This window comes from Beta vulgaris, chromosome 2 (genome assembly GCF_026745355.1).
Source record: "Beta vulgaris subsp. vulgaris cultivar EL10 chromosome 2, EL10.2, whole genome shotgun sequence".
In the NCBI taxonomy this organism is placed as follows: Eukaryota; Viridiplantae; Streptophyta; class Magnoliopsida; order Caryophyllales; family Amaranthaceae; genus Beta; species Beta vulgaris.
Window position 1 is genome coordinate 25,994,874 of NC_079203.1, and position 13,597 is coordinate 26,008,470.

The 13,597-nt window shown below is 38.9% G+C and overlaps 1 protein-coding gene across 1 annotated transcript; it reads right to left on the reverse strand.

The window, feature by feature from the left end:
• Positions 1–5,765: 5,765 nt before the first annotated feature.
• LOC104884000 (uncharacterized) lies at positions 5,766–10,418 on the reverse strand. The gene is made up of 3 exons (XM_010668581.1): positions 9,153–10,418; positions 6,728–9,040; positions 5,766–6,644 (listed from the first exon to the last, which is right to left on the reverse strand). The coding sequence occupies exons 1-3, from the start codon at positions 10,416–10,418 to the stop codon at positions 5,766–5,768; spliced, it is 4,458 nt and encodes a 1,485-aa protein (XP_010666883.1).
• Between the last annotated feature and the right edge of the window lie 3,179 nt (positions 10,419–13,597).

Sequence of the window (13,597 nt, forward strand, 5' to 3'; positions counted from 1 at the left end):
CAAGTTCGTGAAAGATTTACCTTATTTTTTCTCTTCACCCCATGAAGTGATCTACACCAATCTCCGGTGCAAATTAACATTTGTACGGTTTCAGGACTCAAGGAAGACCTATAAAGGTCAATCACTCGACTACTGGCATTACATGTAGCCGCAGATGCTACGGTAGTAATGGGAACGGATAAAATATCAGCTGCCAATCTAGATAAAATAGGAAATCCGCTAGTTGTATCTTTCCACCATCCTAAGATGTCAAACGAAGCACCATGATCCTCAGACTCTGCAACAAAGCACCGTTGCTCAAGATATAACTCAATTTCTGATTTCCGAACCCCAGGTATGTCTTTAGACCTTGCGTCGACTTTGGGAGTACTACCGCCAGTCCGCCACGGTGAAACGCTTATTTAAATCAAAACATTAACTTACTCTTTATTATGAAAACTAAATTGCAGCGGAAATAAAATACTAACTTAAGTACAACTCGGGAATCACTTTTGACCCCTTTTTATTTAAAACCATTCACTAAGTAAATCATAAATAAACTCTAGAAGGTTCAATAAAAACACTTTAAAAGTTCATAATCAAAAGTATCCCTTGTATGCCCGACCTCATGCAGCATCACCAGCATACCTAATCTGCTCCCTGTTGGAATATTAATGGTTCATCACATGTTAACAAGCAAAAAAAAAAAAAAAACACACAATCAGTTATGCTTAGTACGTACTTAAACAGTTAAATAATATACTAAGTATAATCATTATAATAAGAATCATTCCTAGACATGATATTACGAGAGTATTACTATTATAGCCTAGAAATCAACGGCTATAAGTAAGACATGTGGCTCCATCATGACCCTACACGTGGTCTTTTGCTGCTGCAGAAAAGTACATGGTCCAGAAAGGTGCATGGCCTAAATTACACCTTTCTGAATAAAGAGAGTTGTACTAGCCCTCCTTCTGGCTCAATCTGTACTTAGGCCCAGCATTTACAAAAGATATCTTTATAGAATGGATGATGTGTACTCTCCAATCAATGATCGCCACGTGTCATAAAATTATTGCTTAGCCAATCAGATGCTCTCAAATTTGGGTGACATCAAGGTACAACAGTCACTTCATACACTATAAATAGTCCTTGAAATCAGGAGAAAGGTACATTTTTTCAGAGCAGTGTGTTATTCTGCAATAAATTCTCTCTCTACTTTCTCTCCTCAAAAGTTTCCTTTTTCTACTTCTAATACCTAACTTAAGCTTTGGAGGAGGAAATACCACCCAAACCTCTATGGTGGGTCTCTTTTTGCAGGTCTGAAGGCATAGCTCGGGTTCGGGTTTTGGATCCAGGCATTGTTGCACAATTTATAGAACCTACTGTTGGGGATAGTAGTATTAATTTACGAGTCTAGCACTACGTAACATTTGGCGCCGTCTGTGGAGAGACGCAATAATGACTGATTGTCACTCATCCAATATGGCTAGAAACAAGAGTTTTGAGATTCAAGTGGAGGATATTATGGGCGATGAAAGGCCACCAAGGGGAAGAGATATGCCCCCTACTATTGTCAACCTTTCTGGACGAAGCAGGGAGCCTATCATTCAAGAAAATCCTGAGCCTCCAGCGACGGCTGCCCATCTGGAAACTGTCTTGAATGACTTTCAAACCAAGATGGCTGCTGTTATGGAGGAGCAAATCAAGAACAACATGTTGTTTTTCCAAGTCAATCCAGACTCGACTGCGTAGTCCCACCTAGGGGACAGTCTCAAGTGGGCTGCCTAGGGACAAGCAGGCCTCCTCTGCAGGAAGTGTCCAGGCGGGTGTCGAAAGGAAATCAGCTGGGGTCAGTGAGCCACAGAGGAAAATGGATTGGAAGTTGGTGGTCCATCCCGGAGATAACATACCTCTTAGTGGTCACAAAATGGAGACGGATGCTAGGAAGTACTTGGAGGCAAAGAAGGCAGCAGCCTTACGACGCTCGGCCTCAAGGTCTACACCTTATATGAGATATCCTCCATTAAGGCTGCCATCCAGAACGACAGGTTGAAGTCAAGGACCATCTGTTGTCCACCCAAGGCAAGAAAAACTGTACTGCAACCTATGGTGTATAGGCGTCCAGACCTGGCTAACATCTCTTCTAATCCTGTGTTAAAGGAATATCGTCGGGAGCACATACCCACTGAGGGACCTTCGGGGGCACTCAGGATTAACTGGTCGACCCCATTTTCGGCCAGAATAATGGAGTCTCCTCCGTTCCCAAAGGTTAAGCTACCCACAATAGAACCCTTTGACGGAACTATTGATCCAGACGATCACCTATCAGCATACAAGCATCAGATGTATGTTCAGGCAGTCGATGATGCTACATGGTGTAAGAATTTTCCAACTACTTTGAAAGGAGTAGCGCAAAAGTGGTTCAATAACCTTCCTCCTAACTTAGTGAATAATTTCACATAGCTTAGTATTCTGTTCACTAGTCATTTTGTAGCAAATCGACAGGAACAGAAAACTAGCATACATTTGGGGAAGGTCATCTAAGGACCAAATGAGGCTTTAAGAAGTTTTGTGAAGAGATTTAACCTAGAAGCATTGCAGATTCAGGATCTGAATACAGGAGTGGCCTTTGACGCCTTCATTAGGGGTTTGAGGCCAGGAAGCTTCAAAATTGATCTGGTAAAGAAAAAGATCACAACTCTTACCGAAACCCTCCGGGAGGCTGAAGCATTCATTCACGCGACAGAAGTATGTGCGGAGGCAAAGCATCCAGAAGTAAAAAAGACTGAAGAAGCAATTCAGCTAAAGAAGAACAATCCCAAGAAAGCTGAGACTTGGGCATTGACTTCAATGACAACCTCATCCAAAATAAGCAAAAGAAGTGAACCAGCAACATCGGCGGAACCTATAGAATTCAGTAAAAGATTAATATTCCATTCTTATGGAGATAAAAGATCAATATGAATTAAAGGCGCCAGCTGAAATAAAAACTCCCTACAGGAATAGAGATAAGAGCAAATATTGCCACTTTCATAAAGATTGTGGTCATGAAACAAATGAATGCAGACATCTGAAGAGAGCTCTGGAAGATTTGGCTCGCAAAGGGAAGATGAATTAATATCTTCCCCAAGGAGGAAGAAAGTTTCAGAAGCGAGATGACCGTTAGAACCAAAGAAAAGAAAGTGACAGTACTGACGAAGATGTAGTGCTTGTCATATGTGGAGGTTTTGCAGCAGGAGGTCTGTAACACCCCGATAATTCTCTCTTTCTAGAAAATACTTTTATAACAAATCTAGAGAATTACCCAGGCATTATCGCCCGTGTGAAAACGTTTCGGCTTACTCAGAATTTTGCAGCGGAAAACAAATACTAAAATAAAATCAACTTTATTAAACTTATGAAATAAATGACAACTGTTTCGAAACTAAAGCACACCAACTAAAAACCTCAAATTTAAGTAAAGATGTCCCTACGAAAACAACTTCAACTATACTAAGTATAAGCCTCTCCATTCCAGATTCCCAATGCAATGCATCTGCCAACCTGTAATGTCAATGCAATACTGACTCTGCTCACCAGAAGGATCATCACAGGATCAATAGGCAAAACCATGATCACACACACAAACACGCACGTAATCAGCAAAGCTGAGTACTACATATCAGGCATAAATAATCCTAAACATGATACCACAACATAAATAATAATAAGCATATAACAAACTGCAGATGACTCTTACTGAACTAGACTCTAAACTTTTATTTCTTCTTTAAATGGAATAGTTATGGGACGAGTTGTCTATACTGAAGTAGGAGATATGGGAGCTACCACATATTCCAATTGACCTGCGATATCGAGGAACCTTTGAGCTAAAAAGGAAAGGTGATCAATCCAATCCTAGGAAAATACATATCACGGCGGACTATGTATCCCAACCCTTAGTGTCCAACTCTAGACGTGCACCAGTCTAAAGTCTATAACCTATCTCGTTTCACTTTACGTTGCATTCATTTTATACTTGTGTTGACACCAACCAAGCACATAACACATATAATAATAATCACATAATCACAAACTCCTTTTTATCTTAGAATTAACAAGTGTTCACAACTTATCATTCAAGACTCTTTTAACTTCTTTTATTCTTTACTAACTTGCCTGTTGAACCTAGCCAACAGTAAACTGTACCTTTATATAGGTATAACTCATAATTACCAAATAAGATCCACGGTTCTTATAAGATAAATAAATAATCTCAAAGAATCTATGTAACACATGATTCCAACTTACTTACATTAATTCACTCACGAATTAATACAGAACCAAACTTATCTGCTTGCATCAAACTTCCATACAAACAGTCATACTCATACATATTCTTAGTTTACATGTAGCACAAGGCAAATACATGTAAAGCAATTTCAGTAAATCATATATATGAACAACAAGGTCCTATACATGATACTACAAAATAAAAACATCCCTAAGCATGTTTCTAACCATATAGCACGTAGACTATGTACGTACCTTGTATAAACGCAACGGTAGGCCACTTTTATGCTCTAAAAGTCCCCTACTGTTTCTCCGCCTAGAACAATAAATAATCAAGTAAATACTTGAACTAAAAAAAATACAGCAACTTTAAAAACGTCCCAAACCCTTTTAAACGTCTTTAAAAATCGTTTTTATAATTTAAACTCTCGTTATTTTTAATCCCTAGTATAGTACAACTATTCTAGTGATTAAAAATCATTAAAAACCTTAAAATACTAACTTTCTGAATTTCCAGCATTTTAAAATTTTCTAAACCTTCTGAAAATATTTTAAATGCATATAAAAATCGTATTCCAATCAAAATTCATATTCATACTTTAAATATACGTTTCTAGTGATTTAAAACCCTAAAAAACCATATCTTTCATGATTAAAACTAAAAATAATAAATCTGAAATTTTTTTCTTTTATACATATGAAATCCGAAACTAATTCTCATAATAAAAATAATTCAAATCATAATCATGTAAATAGTAATAAAATAACAATAAAAATTAGGACTTTAATGGAATCTTAAAGGAGAAGTAAAGAAAAACAACCAAAACAAAAGGAGGAAGGAGCGCCGGCGGCGGTGACAGCAGCACAGGTGGCGGCGGCCAGTTTCGTGGCTCAAGAAATTGTGACGTTTCTTGTTCAACAAGAAACGTTACTTAGCGAAGAAGAAAATTTTTGAGAGATAAAATCACGCACAAAGAGAAGGAGAGGAGAAAATGTCGAAGGTGGAAGAAGTATGAAGGACGTGGTTTATGAGAAAATAATTGGGTTGGATAAAATAATTGGGTTTTAGGATATTTACAAAAAGACTAATCCTTTTTGGTTTAGGAAAAGAGATAAGATTAGAATTTAGGAAAGAGATAAGATTTAAAATTTATTGATGACTAAAAGATGATCAACTTAGGACTTTAATCATCAATAGAACTCTTTTTCTTTTTATCCTTTTAGGAGTTTCGATTCCATTAAACTTCTTTTTAAATAAATATTTTTAATGCTTAAAGCTTTTATTAAGACATGCTTAATTAAAACATTTTCAATTTTATTAAGCCATAAAGATATTTTTAGTTGACTTTTAAAAATAGTCAACCCTTTTTAAAAGTCAAATCATTTTCCAAACTCATTTTTTTTTTTTTGGTAAGTAAAGTAAGATTAAGCCCAAAATAAACATACACCTAAAGGTTAGGAGAACAGCACACTCCAAAACCCAGCACTAAACTGGACACACCCAGCATTCACAAAGTTGCAAACCACTCTTGGTCATGAGAGTTCACTTTACTGCTCATTACTTGACTAACTCGAAGCTTTACAAGATTTTTCACAGCTTTGACAGTGTAATCTATAGTATGAATGACATCATCCCAATAAGCACTATTCCTGTTCTTCCATATGAAATAGACAACAGCAGCAATAGCAGCATTTATCACCTTCTTCCTGAATTTATTCCCAGCATTAGGCCCTCTAATTCTTCTGTAGAGTTGCCTTATACCTCTACCATTCCAGTTGAAGTTCATCCAGTTCATCACTTCTTTTAAGCATTGCTTAGTGAAGTGGCAATTAAAAAATAGATGTTCCCTATTTTCAGGCTGTTGTTGGCATAGCAGACATCTATCTGACTCACTAACACCAATTTTGAAGAGTCTCTCCCTAGTCTTCAACCTGTCCTGGACAGCAAGCCAAAGGATAAACCTATGTTTAGGAATGCTATATCTATTCCATACACTAGCAGCCCACTGTTGAGTAGTAGCTTGCCCTAGTGTGTTTATATAGTGCTTCTTGATGCTAAAGGAACTCTGAGTAAGCCACTGATCATTCCCCTGCAACTGACTTAGCTCTCTTTTAGCCTTACAAATACATTTCCAAGTCCAACTTGCAGTGCTGGAAGCATCATAATCTCTCCAGTTTGCTTCTTTGATATAGATGCTATTCACCCACTTAACCCATAGATTGTCTTTTTTCTGAGCAATACTCCAGGCTAATTTGCTAACTGCAGCAATATTCCACTTCAGGACATCCCTAAAAGCTAGCCCACCAGCTTTTTTAGGCTTACAAAGGTCACTCCAGGCTATAGCCCCAGCTTTTGTGTTATTATAGTGCCAGTCCACAGAAAGCATCTACACACACTAATCACTTCTTTAAGGACTCCAGTGGGGATGATAAACAGTTGCCCCCAATAGACATGTATACTCATAAGAACACTATTGATAAGTTGTGTTCTTGCAGCAAATGATAAGTGTCTTGAGCTCCATGTTTTTATTCTTCCAGTCATCTTGCTCATCAGAATATTACAATCACTCTTCTGCAGCTTCCTTGTGGTAATAGGTACACCTAGATACCTAAAAGGTAATGCACCTTTAGCAAATCCACTCACATCCACCACTCTTTGCATATCATTCTCATTCACCCCTGCAAAATATATTTCAGATTTTTGTTTGTTAACCTCCAATCCAGATGCATCAGAAAACATCTGAAAGCCCTGAAGAAGGTAGTAAATAGATCTAAAGTCTCCATTGCAAAACAGCAATAAATCGTCTGCAAAGCACAAATGAGTAAGCTTCAATTCCTTACACAGTGAGTGAAACTTGAAACCCTCCTGTTCATGAACAAGTTGCAAGGTTCTAGCTAGGTAATCCATTCCTACAACAAACAGCAAAGGAGACATTGGGTCCCCCTGCCTCAACCCTCTTTGGGCCCCAAAGAAACCAGTGATTGCCCCATTTAACATTATTGAGAATGTAGGAGTTGTAACACAGGTCATGATCATCTCAGTGTAGAAAGTAGGCATACCTAAACCTTCCAACATCTGCCTCAGGAACTCCCAGCTAATGGTGTCATAAGCTTTTTTTAAGTCAAGCTTCATCATGCAACTTGTCCTTACACTCTTCCTCTTGTACATTTTCACCAAGTCTTGACAGATAAGCACATTATGCAGAATACTCCTTCCAGCCACAAAAGCACCTTGAGAATCAGAAATGATTTCAGGCAGTATTTTATTCAATTTCTCACTGATAAGCTTTGTAATGCACTTATATAAAGTGTTACAGCATGCTATTGGTCTGAATTCTGTGACATTTTCAGGGCTTTTAACCTTTGGGATCAAGGTTAAAGTAGTTATATTTATTGCTTTAAGTAATTTCCCAGTTCTAAAGAAATCTTGTATAGCTTCAGTGACCTCATCACCAACATACTCCCAGCAATGTTTATAAAACTTGCTATTAAAACCATCAGCCCCTGGAGATTTGTCATCAGGAATACTAAACATGATTCTCTTGATATCCTCCTTAGTAACAGCTTCCTGAAGAATTTGCACATGGCTGTTAGTTATTTTCTTCCCATGATTCAAAATAACTGACAACACTGGCTTCTTTTGCTCTTTACAAGCAAATAGCTCCTTGTAATAGCTAATAAAAGCTTCATCAACTTGATCCTGACTCTTCACCCAATTACCCTTGCTGTCATGAATTGAAAAAACTCTATTGTGTGATCTTCTATCTTTCAGAGCTTGATAGAAGATTTTTGTGTTTTCATCACCACATTGAAGCCATTTCAATTTAGCTTTTTGCTGCAAGAAAGAATATTGACTTTTCTTAGCTCTCATCAATACCTCCTGGGCCTCCTTTTCCTGAGCAACAATATCACTGTTACTAGGCTCCTTATGCATTTGCTCCTGCTTCTTCTCCAGATCATGCTGAGCCTTAATAACAGTAGCTTCAACATCTCCAAAACCATCCTTCTTCAATCCTTTTAACGCTATTTTCACCTGTTTAAGCTTTTGGACCACCCTGTACATTGCACAACCATGCACATGAGTATTCCACACTTGATGCACAGCATCATTTAGTGCCTGATGATGGCACCACATATTGTGAAACCTAAAAGGTTTCTTCTTCTGTATCTCAGGGTACACCTGTAAAACAACTGGAGTATGGTCATAACTACCCTCTGGCATGAACACAGCAACAGCCAATTCATACCTATCCATCCATTGTTGTGTTGCAATTACCCTGTCAATTCTGGAAAAAACTCTTCTATGGCCATCTTGCTTGTTATTCCAGGTAAAATATCTCCCAGTAGATGGCACATCAGTCAGCTTACAGACTTGCAAACAGTCAATCATAGGTCTTATCTCTGCCATACTCACCATAGACCCTATTCTATCTTCAACATTGCTCAGGGCATTAAAATCCCCTAACAAAACCCAAGGTTCATCAGGAGGCTGAGCCAACCTTTTAAGCCCATTCCATAAACTTTCTCTACTGTAAGCATCATTAAACCCATAGACAAACGTACATTTGAAATCCCTCCCCTCATGAGTCCTAACCTTACAGTGAATATATTGGCTATTTACTTGCAATATGTCCACAGTAAAGGAATTAGGGCACCACCCAATTAAGATTCTACCATTCTTATGACATGATAAATTATGACTAAAACACCATCCAGCACAAACATTGTTATAAACTTCACCAAGTTTAAGAGCTTTCACTCTTGTTTCAAGAAGGCCAAACAACTTGACATTATGAGTGCAAATGAAATTTCTGACCTCAGTTTGCTTTGTCTTGTTGCTTAACCCTCTCACATTCCATGCTAAAATATTATCCATTAGGAGTAGAGGGAGTCACCCTCTTCTTCATTTGCCCATGTTCATCAACCTCCATGCTCTTCCCAGACACATCATCTTCTTTTCTTTCCTTGTCTACAATTACTGCATTCTGACCTTCTTCTATGCTATTTTCAGTAGCATTGTCCTCTGTTATCTGTTCCTCCAGTCCTTCCACTTCTTGATCATTTAATACCATGAAGGTATTATGAACAGGGATGTCACTAGTCGAAACTACTGTTGCAGCCTTCTGTTTCTGCACCATTGTAAATCCATCCTGATCAACAATAGCCTTTTTAACCCATATCTTCTTCCCTTCATTTTTCCTACAATTTTCTGTGTCATGACCAAATCCGGAACACTTACCACACTGAACAGGCTTCCATTCATATTCAACCTGTTGATCAACAACCCTACCATGTTCATTACAGAAATGAATGATTTCAGGTAATTTGTCCTGCACACTCACTTCCACCATAACTCTTGCATAGCTCAGCCTCTCTCTGGCCTTAGTTGCCTCATCCATTCGTATCACCTTCCCCATTTGGCCCACAATTTTGAACAAACTTTTTTCACCCCAATATTTAAATGGCAATCCAGGAAACTTCACCCATATTGGCACCATTTTAACCATATTTTTGTCAACATCCATATCTGGATCCCACAACTTCATGATCAAGGGTTTTTGATCAAAAAAATGGTGTCCTTCATTGACAACCTTCAAACTATCTTCAAGCTTGTTAAATCGAACTATAAACATACCCTTACCCAATGTTGCTATCTTATCGATCCCCATTCGACCCCATATACGTTTGAAAAACCCTTCCATAACCGCCATTGGAGGATTGGCCCCTAAAACATAACAAACTACCGCCGACGTCCAATATTCAACTTCATCTTGAATATCATCAGAATCTATGGTTACAATGTGAGATTCATTTACCTTATCATTCACCTGAGTTGGTTTTTCATCATCCTCCACTCTTTGAGCCCAGGAGAGCCTCGCCACATTTGCTGGTTTCTCAGCACTCTTCATTACATTCAACCATTCTGTCAGAACCACTGTTTCATTCACCTTTTGAACCACATTCTCAGGTGTTTTTATCGATGACTCCATTGTATTCCTTTCAACCTCCTTCTCCAGTTCTTCATACTCCTTAATGACACTAGGTATTTTAATTGCTTCTACTCCAGTCACTTCATCAACGGATTTAGTTTTCTTTACCGGCGACGACGACGGCCCCGTCTTTTTCTTTTGAGCGCTTTTCTTCGCCCTCCCCCTTGCCATGGCGTCAACGTTAACTTGGCGTAGCGCTCAAGCAAACTCATTTGGATTTAAATATAATTACATAAATACTTTAATATATTTATGAAAATCCTTTAAAAATTTGGGGGATTACAGTCTACCCCCCTTAAAAGAAGTTTCGTCCCGAAACTTAACACAAAACCCTCGTCTTTCGAAAGTTTGAACTCTATCTGAAGAAAGGTAGTGCATCTCGTGCACTTCCCATTTTTTAAAACACTTGTGTACTTATGAACACTTTTCTTATGCGGAGACTCTACTTCTTTTGCACTAACATGTGCAAATTGCCCAACATAGGCATACATATACATGAAAATCTCATAAAAATAGACAAAAAGCGCGAAATTTATCGCATTCTACCCCCTTAAAGAAAACGAGTTACGCCCTCGTAACTCACCTCAAGGAATAGGTCTGGATACTTTTTCTTCATATCCTCTTCGGCTTCCCACGTTGCCTCTTCTGACTCGTGGTTAGACAAAGAACTTTGACAATATGAACATCCTTGTTACGCGTACTACGCACTTTCCTGTCGAGAATCTTGACAGGTCTTTCTCATAAGTGAGGCTACTATCTATCTGACTCGTTCAGGCTCTAACACATGGCGCTCATCAGGGATATAGCGCTTCAATTGGGATATATGAAACACATCATGCATCTTTTCAAATCCATTGGCAATGCCAATCTATAAGCTACTTTCCCAATGCGCTCCAAAATCTCATATGGGCCTACATATTTAGCACTCAGCTTGCCCTTTTTCCCAAATCTCATAACGCCTTTGGTGGGTGATACTTTCAGGAATACTTTATCACCTACAGCGAACTCATCTTCGCGCCGTTTTAAGTCTGCATAACTCTTCTGCCTATCTTGCGCAGCTTGAATTCGAGCGCTGAATCAATCTAACGTTCTTGACGGTCTCCTCAATGAATTCTGTCCCCAAAACTACATTCTCACTATAGTCATTCCAGCAAATGGGACTTCTACACTTCCGTCCATATAACGCCTCAAAGGTGCCATCTTTATACTCGCATGGTAACTATTTTGTAAGAGAACTCAATTAAATCTAATTGGTCCTCCCAACTCCTTGAAAATCTATAGCACAAGCTCGCAACATGTCTCCATAGTTTGGTTAGTCCTCTCAGTCTGACCATCTCGCAGGGTGAAAGGCGGTACTCATCTTTAATGTTGTCCCAAGGTTTGATTGGACCTTTTTCCAAAACTTGATAGAAATCTAGAGTCACGGTCTGAAATAATGTCCTTTGGAACTCCGTGCAACTCACTACATGCTTGATATAGGTTGAGCGAGTTGCTTCTTCTTCCATGTCTCCTTAATAGGTATGAAAACAGCGGACTTGGTCAGTCTATCCACTATAACCCAAATGGTATCATTTCCACTCCTCGACTTGGGTAAGGCAGTCACAAAGTCCATAGAAATCGAATCCCACTTCCATCCAGGAACCTCTAGTGGTTGGACTGTCCCCATGGGTCTTATGGTCTATCTTCACTTTCTGACAGGTTAGACACTTAGACACATACTCAGCTACTTCTCGCTTCATGTTCGGCCACCAATAGATCACCTTAAGGTCCTTATACAGCTTGTCACCCCCAGGGTGCACAGAATACGGAGTATTATGCCCCTCATCCATAAGACGTCTTTTAGGTCGTTGCACTTCTGTGGTACACACCACCTCCTTTAAACCTTAGACTCCCATCATCATGAATCTTGAAGTCTACTTCCTTACCTTGCTTCATTTTCTCTTTTACTTATCTAGATGCTCATCCCCAACTTGACCCTCAATGATCTCATCGAAAACTGACACTCCCAAAGAAAGATTACTAAGTCTAGCCTCACTTTCCCCAGGATTTAAAATTTCTAGGTTCAACCTTTGCATATCTCTACACAACTCCTCAGGGACTATCAAAGCACTCAAGCTATGACTCGATTTCCGACTCAAGGTCAGCAACCACATTTGCTTTCCCTTATGATACTGGATGTCTAGATCTAATCCTTAATCAACTCTAGCCATCTTCTTTGCCTCATATTCAAGTCTTTTTGGGTAAATATGTACTTCAAGCTCTTATGGTCTGTAATATCTTGCAAGTTGCCCCATAAAGATAATGTCTCCAAATCTTCAATGCAACACTATGGCAGCTAACTCTAGATCATGGGTAGGGTAATTAGCCTCATAAGGTTTCAATTGACGCGAGCATAAGCTATTACCTTACCATTCTGTTGCAAACACAACCCAAACCATTCTTGAAGCATCACTATAGACCTCAAATCCCTCATTCCCATCAGGTAGGGTTAAGACAGGTGCAGTGGTTAAACGATCCTTCAAGATCTGAAAGCTTCCTCACACTTCTCATTCCACTCAAACTTGGACTCCTTTTTCATCAAATTAGTCATAGGTCTTGCTATCTTTCGAGAAATCTCTCCAAATCTCCTATAGTAGCCAGCTAAACCCAAGAAACTCCTAATGTCAGTCACACTCTTTGGAGTTGGCCACTCACTCACAGCTTGAATCTTAGCAGGATCTACAGAGACTCCTTCCTTAGACACAAAATGACCCAAGAATGCTACTTTCTCCAAACGAAACTCACACTTAGAGAACTTGGCATATAGTTGGTTCTTCTCTCAAGGTTTCCAAGATAATCCTCAAATGTTCATCATGCTCGGTTTCATTCCTCGAATATATCAAAATGTCATCAATGAAAACCACTACGAACTTATCTAAAAACTCAGTGAAAGATTCATTCATCAAGTCCATAAATATAGCAGGAGCATTGGTTAACCCAAATGGCATTACAGTGAACTCGTAGTGACCATAACGCGTTCTAAAGGCAGTCTTAGGTACATCCTTATCAGCTACCCTCAATTGATGATATCCTGAACGTAAGTCAATCTTCGAGAACACACTAGCTCCATTTAATTGGTCGAATAGGTCATCTATTCTAGGCAAAGGGTACTTGTTCTTAATGGTAACATTATTCAACTCCCTATAGTCGATACATAACCTCATACTCCCATCCTTTTTCTTCACGAACAAAACAGGAGCTCCCCAAGGCGATGCACTAGGTCTGATATAACCCTTATCCAAAAGTTCTTGCAATTGCGTCTTTAACTCACTCATCTCAGGAGGTGCCATTCTATAAGGTGCCTTAGATAT